Source organism: Chanodichthys erythropterus, chromosome 10, assembly GCF_024489055.1.
Source record: "Chanodichthys erythropterus isolate Z2021 chromosome 10, ASM2448905v1, whole genome shotgun sequence".
Taxonomy (NCBI): domain Eukaryota; kingdom Metazoa; phylum Chordata; class Actinopteri; order Cypriniformes; family Xenocyprididae; genus Chanodichthys; species Chanodichthys erythropterus.
In genome coordinates, this window is record NC_090230.1 from 57,975,770 (window position 1) to 58,000,358 (window position 24,589).

The following is a 24,589-nucleotide window of genomic DNA, read 5'->3' on the forward strand; positions in this document are numbered from 1 at the left end:
GTTCACATGTCATAAAAACAAAAAAGTATGCTTCTAACCACAGCTCGAGAGCTGATGTTCCAACCACACAAGTTTGCAATGTAGTTTGCGAATGTTCATTTGAACGATGGTTTCGGGAAACACCAAATCATTGAACTATGTTAGTAACAGCGATCTTAATTAGCCTTAGTTGGCTAATTTCAAAAACTTCAGTGAATAATAACTTGAATTTTATGTTTCTCATCCAGCAACTTGAAATACAGTGCACCAGTCATATGGGCTACTTTTTAAGATTTTATGCTGCTTTTGCTTGAAAACTTGATCTTTGTTCATTGTAATTGCCACATATTCAAAATAAGAACCGTCTTCATAAATTCCACTTTTGTGTTCTGTTTTACTTTTGAGTGAACTTTTGCTCATAGGCTCCCTTTAAATGCTGTGCATGGAAACAGCTTTTAAGTTTTCTCTGTGCAATTACTTTTTTCTGCCTATTATGTTTATATATATATTAGGGCTGCACGATTAATCGCATGCTATTCTCACGCGCATTTCGTCAGTAAAGCCGGTTCCCTGATTACCGCTAAATCGCCATCACCTGTTTTTAAACGGAGCGCCTTTTAATAGACAGAGCCGTAGTTCACAGACAAGCCACGCAATATCGCGTTCATTATCGCAGGCGATTCATCTGCGATATGAACGCGATATTGCGTGGCTTTTCAGTGAACTACGGCTCTGTCTATTAAATGCCGCTTCATTTGAAAGCAGGTGATGGTGATTTAGCGGCAATCAGGGAACCGGCTTTACTGAAGAAATGCGCGTGAGAATAGCATGCGATTAATCGTGCAGCCCTAATATATATATATATATATATATATATATATATATAAAGCCCCCCCTGTACTCCCCACCCAGACTAGACCGCGATTTTAACCAAGAACGCAGTTTGAGCTGAGGGCGATCCCGTTCACCGTAACACAATTTCAGCTGACTGGATATATTGATTGATTTGGCCCCATTTCTACAGGTCCCTATTCTTCCTTCAAAAGCCAAAATATTTCTCCTTCTATTCATTCTCTCTACAGTGTAAAGTGGCAGTTACTTTAAGCTGGCTTTTGCTTTTGTCATTCGTACTTCCATTCATGGACAATCCTGGTTCTGCAGGCTCTAAAAGTGGCAACTGTGAGGTTAATCTCAGTTTGTGTAGGCTGTTTTGAGTAAGACTTTTGAGAATGATTTAAAATGACATCTTGCTTGGTATTCAAGCTATAAATAGATGATAATTCCTAGAATGTGTGGGGTTTGAATTGTTTGGGTGTTTGAGGTTGGAATGATTGTAGTCATTTATATTAGCCACACACAAGGAGGTGTGTTATATCTAAAGAGATCTGCCATTTATCTGACAGCTGCTTGGCAGCCACATGCACATCTGGAAATACGTGGTCTCCATGTTGCCATCTTTGCTAACTGCCACTACATTCTGTGTTTATTTGTCAAACATAGTCAGTGCAAGTAATAAAAAGCATTTCATTGAATAGTTAAGAGTGACAATAGTTCAGATTTTTCAAAATCTAGTTTTTCCAGTAACAAGATATATTCAACAATTAGCTATTATAGTGTGACAAAACACTTCATTGCTTAATTTAATCACATTGTTAAAGCAAATTACAGTATCTTATTTTTATTGTATATCACATACTTTTATTCTGATATTTTAATTAGGGTTTTTGACTTTTAGTCGTTAAGTTTTAGTAGGCACATTAACTCAAATTACAAAGATATCTGGATATTACAAAGATATTGCCCTCAAATATAGCTTCAAAGCTACATTTTATAGCAACTGAATAATACAGAAGCCCATTTCTACCACATGAGAAAAAATATCATGATTTGGTCAATCATAATTCTAACATACATCTTCATAAATTTGACTCATTATTTTGACTTTTTGCCATAATCTCGAGTTTTATCAATTTCAACTTTTTATGTCATAATATTGTTTTATATCATTATTTCAATTTAGTTCAATTTAGTCACAATTTCAACATTTTATATCAGTTTGACTTTAATTTCATAAATTTGCTTTAGTATATCATAATTAGAAACTTTAATAAACTTTTTATCTGTTATCTGTTTTATGTTATCTCATAATTTAGTATCTCATAATTTCAACTTTTTGACTTTTGTAAATTTTGACTGTTTGTCATAATTATGACCTAGTATATCATAATTCCAATAATACATTTCTACTTTTGTCAATTTCAACTTTTATGTTGGAATCCTTATGACTTAATTTCATAATTTCTGCCTTTTATGTCAAAATTTCATCTTATTATGACTTCCACATGTAAGGCACGCAAAATGGTAGTTTGACTAGATAAAATACATCAAGATACATTAAATAATCTGACAATACATTATCAGAAGCCTAACAAACAAAATAAAATACAGTCTCACAATAGCCTCCCCAGCATTGCACACAGTTCACTGCATTATTATTATTCTTGATGCACAGTGACACACAGATTGTGGGAGGAAGGAGCTCTCTAGCAGAGGATGACACACCCCAGCCCACTGCTGTCAACATCCTCCATTAAAACACACTGGCATTCTAGTCATTCCTTACAAATGCCTTCATACTCCAAAGAAGAAGGAGAAGAACAACCCACAACTCATATACCCATTTGGGCACTAACAACATTTTTACAGTTTTTAGAGCATACGTGAAGGAGATGATTTTCAGATACATCTGACACTATTAAAATGGCAGTAAAGACACTCTTTTACTAAGCAGTTTCAGTCAGCCTATCTATCATTGATATATCTGTGAAAGTGTTGTTTAGGTTGACATGAAGGTTATACTGCAGTCTTTGTATATCTCAGTAAAGAACCGATCATGTGGTGTTATTATTAGCACAAAGTCAGATTTGTATGACTGAGTGACATTCAGTTCTCACAGCAATCTTGCCTGAATCTCTTTTGCTCTTATCTGTAATTCTATTGTTGTCCCATTTTAAAGGCACTTGTTGCCACAAGGACATTGTAGTCTTACTACAGAGAAATCTCACCAGGATTTCGTCAGGGACGTACTGCACTAACTTCTATTTTGAGGTTTCAATGAAAACAATAACTAGACATCTATTTAATCATCTACCCAAATTCACAATGTGTACTACATGACCCGATAAGACATAGAAATACTACACGCCAGCTTTTGTGAGCAAATTCCTGAAAAGAGTATGACACGACTGATTAGATGAACACAAATCACATTGTAATTATTCAAACGGGTTGGTTACTGTGAATTGTTCGAGTTAGTGATAGCAATAATATCATAATTGGTAGTATAGACTAACAACTCAGTTTCATTCCCACATGCTTCATCCATTTTGATTAATGATTACGAGGCACATGAATTAAACAAATAATGATGTGCACGGATAAATCGTTTACAATGAACACTGCAATATTCCATGAAAAACAAGAATTGTCTATTTTGATTTCATGGTGACTTTAACAAGTTGTTAACAATGAATTTAAAAAATATATACTGGTTACTCATTATAGCTTATTAATGTATTAGCAATATGGAAACTACAATTGGTCCCACTTTATATTAAGTGGCCTTAACTACTACGTACTTACATCAAAAAATAACTACAGTGTACTTATTGGGTTCATATGGAATTGTAAAACTCTTTTGCTACTATTGAGGTGGGATGTGGGTAAGGTTAGGGACAGGTTTGGTGGTATGGGTAAGTTTAAGGGTAGGGGTAAGGGTTAAGGGATGGGTCAACAGTGTAATTATAAATGTAATTACAGAAATTAATTACAGATGTAATTACATGCAGGTATTTTTAAAATAATAGTACAATGTAAAAACATGTATGTACACAATAAGTGCATTGTATCAAATGATTAATTTAAATGTAAGTACATAGTAGTTACTTAATATAAAGTGGGTCCCTACAAATTATAAACTGAATATAAAGTAGTTTGCAAATGATTTTGCTTTGTCACTGTATACTTATTATAAAGTGTTACCCATATTTTCACTGTGCTGTTGTGAAATTTCACTTGTATCAGCTTCTGAAACTTGTGTAAATGTGTTAACGTATCTAATATGCGTAGGAGAGTCCAGACAGCGTGTTTTGAGTCAGCAGTGAGTGAACAGTGTTCCCCACCCAGACACATTATGCCTTTCCTTGTAAGGTGTCTCTGACGGCCGTACTAGAGAATTTTGGAGACTCCCTTGGTCCAGGTCGGTGAAGGGCTGAGGGCGGCTCCGACAGAGCGCTTCTTTGTGTGAGTACAGGAGGAGACCACACCCCTCACTTTTAAACCAGACCCCCTTTGCCCATGACATCATAGCCAATAGTTAGAGTAAGAATCTTGACTCTGCGGGACAGACAGAAGAGAGAGAGAGGCATTGTAGGAGAACGGACGGAAACGAGTGGTGTGGGGTGAGTGAAGCACGCACACACACACGAGGAAGAGGGGTGGGGGGTTGAAAGAAGTGGCCAGGAAAAGCCCCGCGTTGTGTTGTCCTGGGACGAGTTTCACTGGGTCTCCTCAAAGCCTTATACTGTGAGGTGTTGGAGGGGGACTGTTTCTTACATTACAGATTTGACAACAGGACACTCAGGACTTCTAGTATATGTGCTGGTTTTTCTTTTTCATATAAAGGATTTCTAATTTCGTGGCAGAAGTCTGTTAACAAATTTGGAAAAGTATGAAAAAGGTAGGAAGCAACTCACTCTTTGGAATTCGGTTTGGACTTTTGAGCCTAAATATAGGAGGCCTAATTTAATGTTTCCTTTGAGTCTGAGAAAGGTAATTATTAAGACATTATGTGATCATAGCTCAGGAGATTTATTTGAAGTCTTGGTTTTGTTTCATTTATATATCAGCTTTGTGTGAGATGTTTCTCCTAAAATCCATTAGGAAAATTAAAAATGATGATTGTTGATATACTGTTTAAGTATAGAGCTATAAAATAAAATTTAGGGATTTGGAATTACTATGAACTTAACCTTCTGATACAGTTTACTTATTAAATATGTAGATGTCGATACATTGTAAGTACATTGTAAAGTACTTGCATTTAATTAACATTTGCACTTAAACTATTAACTTCACCCCTAACTGTAACCCAAACCATTACCCCAAAACCCCTAACCTACCTTTACTCCTAAACCCAACCATACCTCAAACTCACTAGCAGTAAATGTGGGAAATATCCAGAGCAACATGCAGTAAATACATAGTCTTGTGTGTATATGTTAGTACTAGTTAAGGCCACCTAATATAAAGTGTGACCTGGCATTTTTTTCTTGTCCATATTGAGATTTCTGATATTTGACTGCACAGTTTGATGAGATATTGTTTAGATCTCTTCTTAAACTCGAAGAACCACAAGCATTACACAGAAGTCTCTGCTTTCCATTGAATCCAGTTGAGAAATAATTGAGATTAATTCATGTTTTGAACTCTTGGTTCTCTGTCTGTGATGATAGAGTTAATAATCCTATTTCAGGAGTCTTTCATCAGCAGTGTGGTTTGATGGGTCTGACTGTATGAGCTGTTGAAAGTCATATTAGACACAGGCGTCTTGCGTAATCGCTAAAATTGAGGAATTTTTCTGTTCTTTGACCTAACCGCAGACCCGAAAACATATTTTGAACAGTTAAACCATGCTGGAAATGTCCTTTTATTATGTATGTAAGAATTTTTTTAGGTTTTGAAAGACAAAATGAACTCTTTCTGATTGTCAGACATTGGTAGAACATGGCTATATTTGATATGATGAACCCTGAGTGACATTATACCTCCATTAAATATCACCTGGAGAACAGTTAATTACAAGTCAATGCAAAAATGGCTCATAAAATATTTCTGAGAAAAACTCTAGCACTGTTTGTTTACAGATGCCACTAATTCTAATGAAATAAATAAGAAACATTCATACATTTCTAAACAATACTTTTTGGGGCCACTCTACTGAAAGAGAAAGTAGGGCTCAAATGGTGTCTGTCTGACTAAACACTTCCAGATGCTGTGAATGCAACAACATGCAGAAGGCAACATAAATAGAGGCACCAATGGACCATTTTCAAAGCAAGATGACAAATGTGAGGCACTATGCCCATGAACACATTACCTTACATGTTGTATAAATATACAAGGCATTTATCTCCATCCATCTTGGCCTTTTGTAGGTTTATACACATTCAAGACCATGCAGATACATACACACAGTTTAATTACATGAGGCAGGGCTGTGTATCCTTCATCACTTCTATTAGACTGCCGGAGCCTGGAAGACAGCTGAACTATGCCGGGAATGTTAGAGGGGGTTTAGAGGAACATCCGTAGAGAGCGTCTGTTCCTCAGAGGACACACTGATGTCCCTTCACTTCTGACTGCTCAGGGCCACAGACTCTAGGGAATACAGATTTAATGCACAGCCACTGCAAAGATATAGCTGAGAATGGTTTATAGTTATTGAAAAAAAAAAAAAAATGAAGAACCCAGAGGATTTTTGTATTGCTTAAAGGGTGGCTTGTTCATTGTTCAAGAGGCTCAGCTTTAAAAAAAAAAAAGATTTAAAAATTTAAAAAGACAAAAATGTTCACACAGTAAGAGTTTAGAGCTTAAAATGGATGTGAATAGCATAGCTTAGAGTCTAGTTTTTAAAAGTGAAAAACTCTAGGTACCTTTCCACGACAACTATGTACTAAAAACTGAAAAGTTTTTCCTTTGAGTTTTTGCGTACAGACAACAACGTTGTCAAAACGATCCACGCTCACACGGATCCGTGAAAATGACTAAAAATGTTGTATTATTCATGCCAGGACGGTAGTTGGCGATGTCCCTTTGTAAAGAAACACTACATGCCTATAGACTGAACACACATAATACGCATGCCTATGATGTCCCTGCTTTCACAAATTAGCATTTTTGCAGTTTACACAGAGACGATAATGGTATAATTTTCAAAAATGTGCACTTTGAAACCTGTTTTCAAAATTTTGCATTTCAGGCCATAACACAGTTTGGTGTTATGGCCTGAAATGCTCAGTTCAGTTTTTAGTTTCAGTTTTAAGAAATCAGCCCCTCTGTGCCCCTCTGAAACTTATTTGTTGTGAAATCACATGACAGTTTGTAACTATTTTATGTTTTGCAATTGCTTGCTAATTTGTATGAAATTTCATTTGTGTGCTTTCATACTCTCTGCTTATGCTTCAATGATGGTAATGACTTTCATGCTTACTTTTTCACTGCATGAGATGAGTAGTTCACACTTAAGTTGAGAATCAAAGGTTGTGATTCATGTCAAACTCTTTATTGAAGATAAAAAGTGCATGGTCAATGTTGTTTTTTTACTTTATCTTTTACGTTATCTTGGAAGAATTGAATGAGAAATTATTGAGTTCACATTAAAAGTAAAGTCTTTAGTAAAGTCTTGAGAACTGTTGAGATCTCTTTTGAGAAGACTTAAGAGACTTAAGCTTAACTGAATAAGCAGGAGTGTTTGATCTCTATTAGAACTCATTGCTGAGGATCTTATTGCTGAGATATTAAAGTGATCACATTTGTGATTGGTTGGGAGTAAGAGAGGGAAACACCATGTGTGTGCTTAATGCTTGATTTGATGTTCGCGCTCTGTGGGGAATTGCAGAACAGGACACATGAGACTGTGTTAAACACGTGGCAGTTCCAAGGGCACATCTCATGAACCCTTTCAACAGCACATCCCAGTCAGATTTGACAGTTCTCCAATGGTGATGTCAAACAATTTCCAGCCACTAGATCACTCATTTTCGCATGAGGGAAGGAGTGGCCTCATGCAGACTAGATCAATATTTTATCATGGCTTTGTTTCAGAACTGATGAGTCGATTAAGTGTTTTGCAGTGCTCAACTCAAAGTCATAAACATTGACACTCTGTCTGTAAATCTGTCCTAGACTGTTTTTGTGGCTTGAGGGAAATTCACATGACTTCCTAATGTCATGATTTAGTGAGAGTTTGGGCTGAAAGCTAGTGAACACCCTGAAGGGAAGTGTGGTCTGTGTGACTGAAGAAAGGGGTCTTATTGAACTCGTGCCACATTAAAGACACATGTGACACTGCCTGCTACTCATACCCAGAATAGTTTGAGATAAGAAGGAAGTTATTAACACTGTTTGATGTGAATTAAATCTGCAGATTTACTTAAACAGTTAATGTTCTGCTTTTTTAGAGTAAGCCCTCTTACATACTTTAGAACGATCTGGTATTTGTTTGTACACTATATTTTATGTTCATTTGACACATAAAGAAATGAACACAAACACTGCCTTTAATAGCTTATTGCTTTTATAAAATGCTGGTTACAGCAATATGATTAAAAATATGAATGTTCAATCAATTTAATAACCCTAAATTTGATACACTCTTAAAAATAAAGGTTCTTTATTGGTGTCGATGGTTCCATGAAGAACCTTTAATATCCATGGAATCTTTTCATTACACAAAACAGCTCTTTATAGTGGAAAAAGATTTTTTTTTCTTCACACTAAGAAAAAAGTGGTTATTTGAAGAATTGCTATTTTTTTGCTCATAAAGACATTTTGGTTAAAAGTGTATTAGAATCACAGTTCTAATGATGTAATATAGATTTTGTTACACCCAGTAGTAAAGCAGGAATAGATTTACTTTATGTGGCCATGAACACACAATCACCTGAAATAGCACATGACTGGAGCTGGAAATAAAGTTATTTCAAAACAAATTCCTCTTTATAGGCTGTCCAGTAAAAAAATAACATCTCTATGCTGCACTCCCACTAGTTTATTATGCTTTTCCATTTATGGCAGGTTATATTACCATTTTTTTTTTTTACAGGTCTCTGACTAGCCTTTTCAGGAACACCAACTTTCAAACAACAGCAAACAACTGAAATTGCTCAGGCATGCACTCACCTCTAAAACATAAATGCTGAGCAAAGAAACAGAATTCCTGCAATGGCCTCTGTTTACCAGAGAATACAGCACTATAACTGTTTGGTTCAGTAAAAATGCACTTTAGACAGGTCTTACAAGCAGTAACACTTTCACATTTTTATTATCTTAATTATTATCTTTTATTGATACAGTGGTTTTGTATGTTGTTAAAGGCTCGCTAAAGTTTGCTTGAGTACAGTTTACTTGCTTTGGTTTGACGCATCCTGTGGTGTCCAAACTTGGAACCAATATCAGCAAAGGTTGAAAATTTCATGCAGTTGGAAGCCTAAAATAGAAACTCATATACACTAATAACATTAAAGAAAAACGTAGAACATATTTTAGCAAGCTTGTCATTCCTCACTCAAAAAAATGATTCTAGCTGCTTGTTCAGTTTATTTAAATAAAATAAGCTGAACCAACACAAATCTTTAGTTTTTTACTTAATTGGCATTCGCACTCAATTGTATTATGTTAAATGAAATTAAATTTGCAAAATGTTAGGTCAACCTAAACCATTTGTGTTGGGACTACATGAATCATTTATGTTGCATTGATTGAACCTGGGCAGTGGATTTCTAGTTCCCAGCATGCTTTGCATAGGGAAAGATTGGGACAGTAAATGTTGAACTTAAGTGCTGTTTAATGTGTTTTTTAGTAAAGGGAAATACCTTTTAAAGTTTGAAGTTCAGTTATATTTGACATTTAAAAGAGTTTATGTTATGTCGATTTTTTGAGGTTACCATTATGCTGAAGTGTAGACCTTGTGGTTAGGCTCTAGGTGGCTATGTAAAACAAATTTATATTGTTTTCAACGAGCATTAACTGTGCTCAAGCCAGTAATGAGAAGTTCTTTATCTGATCATTACTTGCATGCTATAAATGTTACTTAGCATATGAATAAGTGTTATTTTAGTTTAGTTTTTATAGAAATATAAATAAATTACTTGGAGGGCCAGCACAAATTTTACACAGTCTACATATGGTCATCAGCTTTTCCCCTCTCAATGGTAATGAAACATGTATGTCTGTGTACAACAGCTACTCAAAACCTAAGCACAAGCGCACATCTTCACCACGATGGTAACAAAAAAAAAAAAAAAAAAAGCACTGGTTGGATCAACAAGAATGAATTATGTTCAGGAAACATACACAGAATACGTCAAATGAAACTGGTGTGATCTCATTCAATTAGGATGAATTTCACTCATTAGTACAATTAACCTAGCTTAAGTTCAAATAAATCAGTTCAACTGTGTGGAAATAGGTGTCATAATTGAATTAAGTTAGACCAACAAGTTATTTTTTTGAGTGCTCAAAAAACTCAATACTGAACATAACCCTGAAACTTTGAAAATGCCTTAAGATCATGTTTAATGATCTAAAGGCTCTGTCAGAGTTTCTTTTAAAAATGACTGTCCCATCTGGTGAATGAGTAGCAATGAAAGCAAATCTCAGTGTAATAAGTGGCATTTTCCCCTGAGGAGACTTCACAGTGCTTCATTCTGCAAATGCATCTCAACCCTCTCCCACAGGGTTACTAGACCACTTATAGGTATCAGTACCAGATCCATGGAATAGAAAAACCCCTGCAATTATTCCTTGGAAAATAAAGAGTGTCTACATAGTCTAGACGTCAGTGTTTTTCCTTTCGTAAATAACTAGGATCTATTACCCACTTACACCCATTAGACATAGAGATGGAGGGCTTAAAGAAAACTAGGGCATGCAAAACCTTTCCTTTTATGTTTTTCTTTTAGTGTTTACTTCAAATTAGCCTGTGAATAAACTGTGTTTGGTCTGTTTACCATGAGTTGAGCATAAATCAATACAACCTCGCTTATCTTATGATATTCCTATAGCTTATGAAAGGTCATGGGTTTGATACCCAGAAAATCAGATGTTGATGTGGATGAATGCCAAAACGCATGGATGTAAATCATTCAAGCAAACAGAAGAAATTGAAACAGAAAATATATGTGCTTAATGTTCCATTGCAGGTCAATGGGATTTTCCAAAAAGATAAGCATAAATTCCTATAGTTTGATGTGGGTGTGTTAATGGGGATACTAAGGTGAACGTCCCATGTTTTCCTCTCACTTGAGACTTGTGCAACTCCATTATTCCATTGCTGAGCAGACTAAGAGAAGGGAACTTAAATAATTAATACTCAGGATCAGATAGCACAGGTCAGAGTTCAACAAACCCATTATCTTCCACATCTTATCACAGTCTACCTATATTATGCATGATGGTCACATGCAATATTTCCTCTGAGATGTTGGTCTCTGATGTTCACACAGTTGGTGGTTTAGCAACTAATAATAATTGGGGTTCCCTTAATTTTGGAAATTTCTGATAAGTTTCACACAATGCATAAAGATAAACAACTGGTCATTTTATGAACAGTACTCTGCAGATGTATACACCAAGTACTTTTGGTTTTGGGGGTCCATCTATGCACATTGCATCACATCTCACATTATTTTCAACATTGCATTTTTGCATGCAAAGACACAAATTATACGTCATCAAGAGCTGTTCACTTCAGCAATTTCTCTTATATCAGCTGCAAGAGTTCACAGAAACCGCACCTCAGAGCACTTTCTTATGCAGACTCAAGTGCGATTTACATGTGTGCACCCAAGTTCAAAAAATCTAACTAACTGAACTTTGTTATAAGACAAACCCAGTATTGCACAAAAAGTTAGTTAGAAAAAAAGTCATGCCACCATTACTGTCACTGCCATGTACCTGAGTACTCAGGTATTAATGCTCATCCCTAATGCAGTGTATATGTGTAATGTGATGAAGAATTGCATGAATGCATGTTTGAACTAATGTGACCTCTGTCTTTATTTCCCTAGAAGTCCCCTGTACTCTCAGAGGATGACAGTGAGCTGAAAAGAGAAAGAAGCCTGAAGACTGTAAGTTTTTTCGATTCAGTGAGTGTGATATCCGCTGGTGAGAGCAGTATGGATGAAGTTCAGACTGAAACCCAGCAAAGTTATGTGAGCAGTGGGCAGAACAGAGTGAGACATGGGGGAGAAGGACTGGACAGCGAAGTTGCCAAGGAAATCCTGTACCTGGATCAGGTCCTTGAGGACAACTGTTGTGACCCCAGGGCAGAAATGACTTCAAATGGGACAAGTTCCCCAGAGATGAACTCAATTAGTGTTCATGGAACTGAACCATCTGTGCATATTTGTGACACATCGCCCTTACACAACCATGAAGTTGTTTTAGAAGGGAAAAAACAGACCACTTTTGTTGATGATAACTTTAACACTAAACCCAATGGTCATGCAGCAATGATAGGAAATGACTGTACAAGGTCACCCGAGTCACCTAGAACAGCAATCAAGAAAGAGGCACGTTTTGAGCTCCGACCATTCCACGAAGAGAAGAAGCCATCAAAACTATTTGACACCCCAACTGAGAAAGAAGTTCGGCTGAAGAAAGTCAGACCCTCGGAGGAAATTGCAGAGCTAGAGAGGGAAAGGCTGGAACTCATCCGGGGACAGGCAGTCAAGAAAAATCCTGGAATTGCAGCAAAATGGTGGAACCCACCTCAGGAAAAGGCACTGGAAGAGGAGCTGGAGCCAGAGCAGCTGGAGTCTCTTCGAAGATATGAGGAGAGGAAGCAGAAGAGACCAGAAACCAGCCGTATGCCGCAAGCTGCTCCCAGACAGACAATCTCTTTTATCCAACCTGAAATGGGAAACAAGGAGGATGTCGTCATGGAAGAGATTGACTTTTCTGCAGCACGCAAGCAATTTCTGCAGATGGAACATAGCAAGCAGCCCACAGCCCCTAAGAGGAATGTGGCACCTCAGCTTTACTCTGCCAAACCTTTCTTCAGGACTCCAGATGTCACGCATGTAGAGAGACCATGCGGTTCTGTCACAGTTGCCAATCAAGAAGGGGTCACATTTTATGATGGAAGTGAAGTTACTACAGTCAAAGCTGAAAAGATTTACTGCTGCTCTGGAGAATCTGACATGCCACCCAAAGATGGTTTGGCTCAGAACGAGTTGAAAGATGATGATTTTACTTGTGCCCGGGCAGTGATGACCATTGTGAAGGATGAAGATTCTGATTTGTGTCAACGTTCTTTGAACAGCTCCTATCATATGGAAGAAATTGACTCCGGGTTAGATGACCTATCCCTACGGTCTCAGGACACCACTGTTCTTGAGACGCTCTCCAATGACTTCAGTATGGACAACATAAGTGACAGTGGTGCATCAAATGAGACCATGAGTGCCTATTTGGAAAACTCTCTTGGGGAGTACTCTTTTCCCTCAACTCCAATGGCCACTACACCAATCAATGGGAAACATGAAAGTGGTATCAAATCTCCAAGCGAACAGAGTGGGTCTTATCATGGAGAAGGCTTGACGGAAGAAGAGCTGGAATACCATGCTGGTATTCTTGTCCAAAATGCTATCCAGCAAGCCATTGCTCAGCAGAATGACAAATGGGAGCCTCTTCAGGCCACACAACATTCATCTCCTATCACCGAGAGATATGTGGAAAGTATTCAACCCCAACCCCTAGAGGAGATATCTACTGTCACACCACCTCCCAAAGTGCCATCCCCTCTGGAGGAGAGGAAAACAGTTGCTCCTCAAATAACTGTAGTACAAGCTGCCCCAGTTATCCCAGTGAACACTTACAAACCCCCCAGTCCCTCTCCACCACCAAGTGAGAAACCAGAATTCAGCTATTTCAGTAAGTACTCCGAGGCAGCAGAGCTCAGGAGCACAGCGGCTGTCACTCGTGCTCAGGAAACGGAAGTCACCTCAGGGCCATTCAAACTGCGCTCACGCAAGCAAAGAACCCTGTCCATGATCGAAGAGGAGATTCGGGCAGCCCAGGAGCGTGAGGAAGAGTTGAAGAGACAACGGCAAGCGCAAACATTGCACCCGCCCCGTACAAAAAACCTGAAGGCCAGCAACCAGCCAAACAAGCTGGTCCTTACTGGGAAGACAGCACCAGGTATGATTATATCCAGCCAATGTGTGCACTCATGACAGCAACAATTGAACACGTACTGTAGGACAATACTGTATGTGCGGAACGTTATTTGAAACTTCTTAAGATAACTTCTTAACTTATCCCACAATTAATAGCCCTTTAGAATAAGCCATACAAGATACAAATTAGTATTAATGATCATATTTGCATAGTTTTTCATAGATTGCACCAGAACATAATTAATTAATTATTGTATCTCCCTCTGATTGTCTTTGTGTTTATGCCTGTTTCAAGAAAACTACTAATGCAAACTATCAGATAAAACTGAAGGTTCTGACATATCTGGCTCTGTAACTTGAGATTTGATGTTAATAACCTGGTGATTGTCAGTCATATAACTGGAATCCTAGAGGTTCTCTTCATAGAGCTACTTTAGTTTACATTCCTTGCACGCTGTGTCCCGCGGGTCTGCACCCTCTGTTCAGCCTGAGTCACTTTTGCAAGCTGTGCTTTTTGAAGAGGGCTTTAAGGATACTGCAGCACAGTGCCTGATTTGTTTATTGTTTTTTTTTCAGTTTGATGACTGACTCTAAATAATTGACTAGATAATGCTATTTGGGTAACATAAATATATGTTAAAGCTTTCAGTTCTAACGACCACCAACAGTTTCAGATTGTGATTATTTGATGTTGAAAAATTATAGCAGAATAGTAGGATATACTTTTTGAAATGATCTGTTTACGTATGTTTGGTTTAGGTTTTTTAAGAAAAGTGTTTCAACTACATTGTCCCATTGGTGCTAGATGTAATAGTCATCAGCACAGTATTTAATGTCAGTTTGTGCTGTTCCTCTTGACAATTGTCCATGTCTCATTCATGCTGATGTCCTGCACTGGAGAAGTTTATGTCTGCCCTCTGGTGGTGTTATAGGGAATGTCTTTTCTTTTAGCTTGCTTTTAGCTATAATGCTAAATCCCATTGTATTTGAAGTCATCTTGTGCAATCAGTCTCAGTGATTGACTTCTCATTTAAGACAGTGGTTCTGTAGAGGACAAATATAGACCTAGCCATAGATTCCTGTAAAAAGGTACAGATTTTCATCTAAAGCTTTGCAAAAAGACTCGAGTTGCCAATGTCAGCAGAAGAAAATAAGAGCACTTTCAGTTTCTGAGAATATCAGAAATATACGTTTCAAATATGTGACAAACTGCAGAGTAAATACATATCATAATATATTCTCCATTCTGCCTTAATTTTATATAGATCATTAATTAATACATGGTTTTCTTTCAGGAACTGCATTGTGGGTTTTTACACTGAGATCTCTGTGCCTCTAGTATCCATACTTGATTCATAATCAAGAATGTGTCTGAGACTCTGGACCCTTTCATGTCCTCTAAACTGATGAGTGATGAAAAAAGTATCTCACTGAAACATACTAAAATTCCAAATTAATGCAAACTACTCCAGAGCTATTTTATCCTTTTTTTCTAAAATATTTGTCATTAGTTCTTTTGACTTTTGCAGTCTGTGCACATAGGCCAGAAAAAGTTCATTTTCACATTAGCTTCAAGTCAAGTGACCTTTATTTCTGTGGCGCTTTATACAATACAGATTGTTTCAAAGCAGCTTTACAGTGATAAACAGGAAAGTAATGATCAAGGATGTAAACAGAGTTCAATTCAGCTGTAAAGTAGTTCTAAAAAGACAATAGTGTCATTGTTCAGCTGATGTCAGTTCAGTGTTGATTCAGTTCTGTTCAATAACTGTGCAGTTCATCAATTATGGAAAAGGTTCAAATAATCTATAAAGCAGCTCTGTAGACAACAGTTACGTCACTGTCCAGTCCGGTTCAGTTCTCATCCAGTAGTGTTAATGCAGTCAAATCAATATTATTGCTGAATATTAAGTGCTTGGAATGTAATTTTACTACCAAGAAAAAAGAGAGTTTAAATTGAATCACATGAAATATATATATATATATATATATATATAAATATAAATATAAATATAAATATAAATATATATATATATAAATATATCTATCTGCAGGTAAAATTGAGAAGGTTCGTCAAGTTCCTCCAGCATCACCGTGCTCTTCAGATGGAGCTCTGCCCTCGCCACTGTCTGATCTGGGCAGTGATGACTCTGGCGGAGGACAGCGACCCAAGAACTTTATGCAGACTTTGATGGAGGACTACGAGACACACAAAGTCAAGCGCAGAGAGAAAGCTGAGGACAGCAGTGTAAGTCTCTTATGGTCAGCTTCAAATGTGTGTAGTGATAGATTGATATTTTATGGTATAATGAATTGTCTGTGGATTCTTCTTGTCTACACTTGCACAACATCACTTTCAGACATACATCTGCATACCATTTACAATCAAAACGTTAAATTTCACTTTATTTGAATTAGTGATTCCTACTGCTAAAATACCATTGCCATGACTTGCATCAGAAACATAGTTCTTTTTCATCTCATGCTAAGATAGTAAGAAAAGGGACTTTCCAGCTCATTTAGAAACTGAAATTCTATTTGTGCCACTTGACAAACCACCATCAAATGCCTATTAAGGACTCACTGTTTCATATCAACCACAGTCTTTCCCCTTTTGCTTTCTCAGATATCAGCAACACATTTCTTCTAAAAGCTATTATTTGGAGAACAAACAACTAAGTGCCGGTCTTTTGCAACTTCACTGCACTGGCAGTATCACATTCCATTATAATAATGCAGACAAATTAAAAGCAATGGCTTTGGAACCACAGTAGTGGTAACAATATGGTTCGCTGATGATTAAATGCACTTTTCAGTGCTGATTGTGAAATAAATCCATGACAATAATTGCAGTTTTATGTTGCACTTGTAAGTTTGCCAAGTAAAATAGCCAAATATTCATAAATTGGATATTTCACCATGACCTTGCAAATTACATTTGGCATCACATTTAAACACAATATAAATTCATGCATATTTTAGTTCAGGGAAGTGTACAACCAAATATTTGAGGTTGGGGAGGACCAAATATAAAACGTTTCACAATGAACCATTGAAAAAAAATTATAATAAATTGGTTAACCACAAATTTAAATATAGCAAGACATAATGTCTATTGTGGTGACTGCACTGAATTCAGGAAACAAACACCTGCAATGGTCAATAAATTTAAATAAATATAGTCCATGCTCCATACAATTGCCACATAGCACACAGTATTGAGCCAATTTAATCTGTATATAGTATACAAAAAGTAAAGTATACATGAAAATAACAAACCAGTATTCATATGGAAGTTGATCTACTTTCACAAGCTGTTCTCTACACAATAGCAAGTGTTTGCACATTGACTAATTCTTCCTCTTTCCCTCTTGTCAGTATGTCCGCTCAGTTACAACTGAGGTACTTGTACAATGCTTGCTTCATTGTGCCTTCATTTGTGTTATTGCATGTTTTTAATGGGGGGAAGCTGTAGCAGTGCCAAATACTTTGACATATATAGTGTCTTTCCAAGAAATCACTGTATGTTGTGTTATCATTGTGTCATTCATTACATATGTATCCACATTTTGAACAAGTCAAAGTATTTGCACCTACATGATCAGTATCCAAAGTGCAGTGCCACTATCCTTTCACATGAAACTTGTGTCAGTGAACTATGAACTTACAATGTCCAGTCTTCATTTGAGCATTTTACCACCTCCATTCAGAGTCCTAATGTTTCAACTCAATATTTTACATAATATTCAAGTTATTTGAGGACTTCGGATTGGGCATTTAGGTTCGTTGGAATAAGACACAACGAGTGTAACACTTGGCACCAGTTTTTAAAACAATATTTCTTTTGAAACAGCATGACTGTTCTCTTTTCTGCTTTATTATTTCTGCTTTCATGATGTGTTTGCACTTAAGCCTGTATTGTGTGATGTGGAATTTATATTTAAAGCTATTTTGGACAGTCAGACCCAAACCCAGCATGAGACTCTTTGGAACAGGTGGGGTCTAAAATGGACCATTTGCTATATGTTTGCACATTTGTGATTTATATTTTTTGTTAAAGCTCTTAACTAAATGTCTTTAAAGAAAATAATTGATATTGACATTACTTCTTTTTTTGTGCTCAGTGAAAATAATGTAGCCTGCATATCTAACACAGTATGGTATATCAAAATCTCATATCTCCCAGCCCTTCTAAAACAAACTTTAAATTTTCATGATTCAAGTTATAATATAAAGATAAAACTGTAACATTTTATATTGGGTGTCTACTATGTAACTACTATGTTCTTACATCGAAAAATAAGTACTTGTTGCATTGATGTTGTATTGCAAAACACTTGTATTGCTGCTGTTGAGGTGGGATACGGGTAAGGTTAGGGCAGGTTTGGTGGTATGGGTAGGTTTAAGGGTGGGTTAAGTTGTATGGAAAGGGTCAACAGTGTAATTATAGATGTAATTACATGCAGGGACAATGTTAAATCATGTATGTACACAAGTGCATTGTATCAAATGATTAATTTAATTGTTATTACATAGTAGTTACTATGTAAGTAGTGAGACACTCAATATAAAGAGAGAGAGAGACTGATAAAACAACATTATAAGTCAACATCAGTTTATGGTTGCAAGGGAAATGGGTAATTTTATTTCAGTTGTTCACTTTAGAAATTCTACTAACTTTGCAACTACATGTGAACTAACTCTCCTTAGAGTATTAGTAGACTGTTATGTTATGGTTCGGTTTAGGGCTAGAGTTGGCATGTATTTGTATAGTTAGTAATTTGGTGTTTGCAAACAGCGATGATGTTTTTTGTGGGCGGAGCCTACCTGGTTGCAGAATATGACAGTTGAGCAGTAGCAGTCTATGGAAGCCACAAAATAAAAGAATAAGTTAATTTCGAGTTTATATCTCACAATTCTGACTTTTATTTCTCGCAAATCTGAGTTTATATCTCACATTTCTTACAAGGAAAAACAGAATTGTGAGATATCGTTATTCTGTCTTTTCTGAATTGCAAGTTTATCCCGCAATTCTGACTTTTTTCCCCTCAGAATTGTGAAATAAACACACAATTGCGAGTTATAAAGTCCGAACTCGGAGTAATAAACATGCAAATGCAAGAAATTTTTATTGTGAAATAAAAATTGTATAGGCTATGTTTCAAAGTTATCTATGTAAAATGTAATAGGTTTAAATATTATTCCATGCTGTAACTGCTATGTATGTATGTCCTCTGAACTGCATATTTGAATATTATGTAGACTTACTGTTTACATCAAATTCCTGTTTTAATAGTAGACTAATCCTTGCAGGTCATCAGTCCAGTCTGTGAAATGTCTCCGTTTAGCTTCAAAGGACGTTTTAACGATGGTTTTCTTTAAAAAAAAATTTTTTTGCATTCCGATTTCAACATCCAGAAGCACAACAAAACATTTTTCTCTTATTCTGTGTATTTTGCACATTTTCCTCCAATTGTTACCGCTATTTTTCTGCAACCACTATGCGCGCGCAGCTGCAAGTGATGTAACTGTGACGTCTGCTCCAAAGGGGTCTATAGTCAGTCTGTTGAGGAGCATCACAATAAAGTGTTAGCAGATATTTAGCAGACAGTCTACTAATACTCTAATGAGAGTTAGCTGACATGTAGTGGCAAAGTTACTTATAGTTAGTAGAAGGTCTAAAGAGGACCATCAAAATAAAGTGTTACTGGGAAATGTGCTTCAAACTTCTTCTTAACATGTTTTCTATAAATAGCTAAATCACTGTGGTGAGTTTTATAACATTTGAAACAACTTTGAATAACAGCCATTTTTGTTTATCTTCAGGTTCTGGAGGCAACGCGTGTCACTCGCAGAAAAAGTAACATGGCCCTCCGGTGGGAAGCAGGAATCTACGCCAACCAGGAAGAGGCTGAGGAAGAAGAGGAGGAGGAGGAAGAGGAGGAGGAAGAGGAGGAAGAGTAAACTAAACTTTCGTTCTATAAAGAAAAGAACGAGGAAGAGAGAAAACCAGAGGGAAAATGTGCAACGGGACAAACACAAGTATTTATTGGGAATCCAAACCTCTCGGAAGATTTGTTCTGTCCATTTCTGAAGAACATACGGGACATAACTTCTCTCGACATTGAAGACCAGAGATACTACAACACTTTACATTTACACTACCAAGATATTGATTTTTCTTTTGTGCTGATATGTTTTAAGAAAGTGGAATGTGCAAAGACAAGTATCACTTTTCTTTTTTTTGAGACTTTGGGATTTTTGGCATTAATGTTGCAACTTAGCAAATAAGATTAGTGTGAAGACCACATTGCATTTATACTTCACAAACATAAAGATGTTACCGTGCAGCTGAGGACATGGAAAAAGAATGAAAAAAAGAGAGATAATATTTCATTTTTAGCTGAAGGAGATTGAATAAATCAGATTTCATGCTAGATTATTGACATTTCGACTTTACACAATGTGTCTTGCAGTGTCCGAAAGGGCAAATGACTGCAATTTGGTTTCCTGTTAATTACATTTTCACATGATCTCAGCTGCAGCCTATAGAGATAGGAAGACTCAAATCATTCTCCTAATTTTGCCATTGCATGTTCAGAGAGAAACTTTAATGAGGAGGACAAATGAAAGTAGGGCACAAATATATAACCTTGAAAGACTGTGTGAGGCTACAACAATAAATCATAGCAGAAGAGGAAGAAGCAGTAATAACTTGCAGAGGTGGTCATGGCTTTTTATAGGCAGCAGGTGCATTCTCTATTAACAAAAGACAGGAAATGCGTGTGAAATTGTAGGAAGTTATTGCTGTTTTACAGTTGAAGGCACTTGTATTTACCTTAAAATTATATCATCAGATGTAGTGTGCAGAAAATTCAATGGCGGCTAGTTTTTTGGGGAATGTTTATGTTGTGTTATGTGTAGGGCAGAACAGCAAAAGCAGTGACTTTAAAGTGCCCCTATTGTGCTATTTTAAAGATTCCTAATTTTGTTTTGTTCAGGTCTCCTATAATAAGTTTACATGCATCCAAAAACTAAATTTTCTCATAATCTTTTTTCTCTCAATGTCTGAAAAGGATTCGGTCTCTCTTAACCCCTCATTTCTGAGAGCTTACCTTGTTCTGATTGGTCAGATGGCCCCTTCTGTTGTGATTGGTCTAAGCATTTCAGAAACCAAATGTCTATTAGCATATCTGAATTTCGGCTCTGGATCTTCCTCAGCACTTACCGTATCAATTTAAGCACGAGTCCCCATCCTTTGGGAGTGCATCAAAATGGATTTCCTTTTGCAGCGCAGAAAACAGCGTCTTTTCGACAAGTCGACAACACAAACCAAACTCTTCCAGTCTCAGCTACAACAACAGTGTTTGAGAGTCGAAGTAGATGTTTTTTTTGTGGGCAGCCAATGAAGGCCATATGCTGGCATTATGCAGATTTGTTACATAGCAGGAAGTAAGAATGGAATTACTGACGACTCATTTCAGGCAGTTCAGAATCGGTTCTTTCTTTAAGGACACAATAACTCCATTTATCTGTACTTTGACCTTTGAAACTTTGCAGACCTTTTACATTCACAAACAGCTACAGTATATTTCACACTAAAGGTAATATCCGAAATAGCATAATAGGGGCACTTTAATACAAAAAAAACTGAAGGAAAGAACATGATATGTTGATAAAGATAGCTTAAATGCGCAAGAATTCACTGAATTGCTTAGTTGATGTTTAAATTAATTATAATTTAAAACTTTTCTCTTTTTGGCACTTTTAAAGCCATTACCAGAAGAAATTGTAATCAAGATACCATTATTTAACACAGTTAAAAAAAAAAAAAAAAATGATGTCTGAAATGTTGGAATGATTTAATGTTTGGTTTATTCTTTTTTTTCCTATTCTTTTTAAAATATTTGGCAGTTGCAAGTTTAGTTGCAAGAACAAGCATCTATACAGGACACTGACATCAGTGATGAACACGCAGCGTAAAGGAAACAAAGAGGACAAAAACACGGACAAATATTCTTCTATATTTAATCTTTGACTTCTACTTTTTTGCCTTTGGCCTGATGCATTTGTCAAGCCACAAATGAAGACAATCCCACAAGCGTCATTCAACAATGTGGCTTTGATGTTTTTGTATACACCACATATAATATATATATTACAAAGAAAAAAGTATTTAATGGACTGCTGTCCTTTAATGAGTACATGAAGTATTTGTAGTCTCTGATTTAGAATGGCATATATTGCATAGTTTCTCAAATTGCAGACAAACTAGAAACTCTATAACAGTTGCAGATGCATTATTAAAATGTGTGGATGTCATAAAGTTACACCTATTCAGAACAATACATGTTTCTGTAGAAGGTGCATCAACTTTATTTAATAGATGAAAACCGATGTTTGTTGATCTCTGGATACTGACTTTCTGAAGTGTCCATTTGTTTTGATGCTTGACGTGAGATTGTGTAACGACCATCAGATTTTGGCAGGATGTTGGATTTTTACTTGGATTCTTTGATATGAGATGATTATTGTTGGTGAGCAAATAATTTGAGTTTTATAAGGGGAAAATATTTTTATTTGAGCAGTGAGATATATACAGTGTTCCTATAAATGGAAAATAGTTTTGGAAAAATTACTGGTGTTTAGTACTATTACTGCACATTTATTCATATATACTGTGTTGTGTGTATTTGAGGGCCAAGTATGCCATATTATATACATTTTCAGAGGTTTTCATTAGTTTGTTTAGGTGCCGTAGGCGACATTTCTAGCACAGAGTAGTTTAAGTATTGACTGTGATGCTGACAGGTTTTGCATCATGAAATGTGCAGCATTCACATTAAATGTAAAGCCAGCTTTAGTTCACTAAAGATGGCATGCTTTTGTACTATGATGTATGAGAAATTGACAAAAATGGTTGTTTTACCTCATGAAGTTAAGTTATAAGAAACAAGCCAATGTTCAAATCTGTAATATAATAGGACTCCTACAGCATAGGATGGTGGCCAAAATTGCTTTTAATGTAGAATACCAGAAAAAAAGGAACCATTAGAAATTGTGCAATGTTGCAGTTGTTGATGTGTAAAGGCGTCATAGAAAAAGCATCAGCCTTTGAGGACATCTGGGAAAAGCATTGCGATCACACTAGAAAAATTTGGACAAAAAATTGTCTATTGTCAATAGTGTAGTGATGTATGAAACACAGAAGTCACTTTTTTTAGCTGCGGAATAATTAAAAAAGTCACGAGTTGCGAGTTTATATCAATTTTTTATTCTCAGAATTGTGAGATACACTCACTATTGTGAGAAAATGTTGGAACTGTGAGCTTTTTTCTCAGAATTGTGAATATATCTCACTTCTGACTTATTTTCTGAGCTCTGAGTTTATATCACAATTCTGAGAAAAATGTCAGAATTACAAGACGTAAACAATTGCGACTTTATTTCTTAGAATTGTGACTTTATATCTCACAGTTCAGTCTTTTTCTCAGAATCGTGAGGTATAAACTCGCAACTGTGATTTATGAAGTCCGAAATACGAGACTACAAACTCGCAATTCTGAGAAAAATGTTTGAATTGTGAGATATAAACTTCTAATTAGGAGAAAAAAGTCAGAATTGTGAGATAAAAAATTATTACTGCAATGATTATTCTGTGGTGAAACAAGCTTCCATAATATGGGGAGATTCACATGTGGACAAAAATTTCCACACACAGATGTTTTTCACTTTCACTTAAATTATGCAAATTCACCATATTGACCAACAGAAAGTGACTTCTGTGTGAGCAGTGCTTTGTGCATTGACAATAGACAAGGGACTGTTTAGCTTATGAAATTTCACCAATTTCATGTTGCTAATGTGACCGCAAAAGTTTTCAACTACAAATATAGGCCTACTTTAGACTTCTAGTCAAGCGTTTGCCAGTGTCGCTGCTGTGTGCATGACAAATACTGCGTCTATTGAAATTTTCAGTTTCATTGTCAGTTTCACAAAATAACTTTGTTCTTTTCAAAAGAAAAAACTTGCCTTCAATGAAATCACAAAATGTACTGCTTTTTTTCCACAGTTTGAACCAAGTAAACAGTGTTTTTTAATTTTACTTTTGAAGTAACCAAAAATATGTTTGCTCTTATTGTTTAAATAGTTAGTTATTATTACAAATCCATTTGCAAATGCTTCCTTAAAAGGTTTAAAGAGTGGGAGAAACCAAGGGAATACTGATATGGTGTGATAATGCAATCATGCTTTCAAAAGCCCTCTTTTGACATGTTAACCACTTATTGTATGTTAATATTCTGCTTATATTGTTTTATAGTAATTGTAAGTCTCACTCTTACACACATATATAATTATTTTCTCATTAAAAAGAAAATGTGTAAATCATCCCTATTCTTTCCTTGACTCCATCCAAATGTATCGAAATCTGTGACAACTGTCATGTAGATGAACATGCACAAATCAAAGATAAATAAAGAGTCTTTTAATAAGCAGGGAGAACACGCAGGAGTATCAGAATCACAACTGCAAATGAACAAACTACAAAACGAGCACATGAAACTGAGGAAACTAAGGACTTAAATACACAGGGAATAATGAGGATACTAATTAAACAACAGGTCAACAAAATCAGCACTAGGAAACTA

At 36.2% G+C, this 24,589-nt stretch overlaps 1 protein-coding gene across 10 annotated transcripts in view; it reads left to right on the plus strand.

Annotated features, from left to right (window-relative positions):
- The window catches only part of LOC137028929 (PALM2-AKAP2 fusion protein), a 103,789-nt gene extending 79,451 nt beyond the window's left edge, over positions 1–24,338 (plus strand). For 2 of the 10 annotated variants that reach the window (XM_067398339.1, XM_067398348.1), the window contains 4 exons: positions 11,829–13,962; positions 15,995–16,202; positions 17,319–17,342; positions 19,767–24,338. In XM_067398339.1, coding sequence (XP_067254440.1) covers positions 11,829–13,962; positions 15,995–16,202; positions 17,319–17,342; positions 19,767–20,034 — 2,634 coding nt within the window. In that variant the 3' untranslated portion in view covers positions 20,035–24,338. Of the gene's footprint in view, positions 1–4,457; positions 4,718–11,828; positions 13,963–15,994; positions 16,203–17,318; positions 17,343–17,886; positions 17,936–19,766 lie in introns of those variants that run through there. The other 8 variants (XM_067398344.1, XM_067398346.1, XM_067398349.1 and 5 more) reach the window with 8 other exon arrangements.
- Positions 24,339–24,589: the final 251 nt, after the last annotated feature.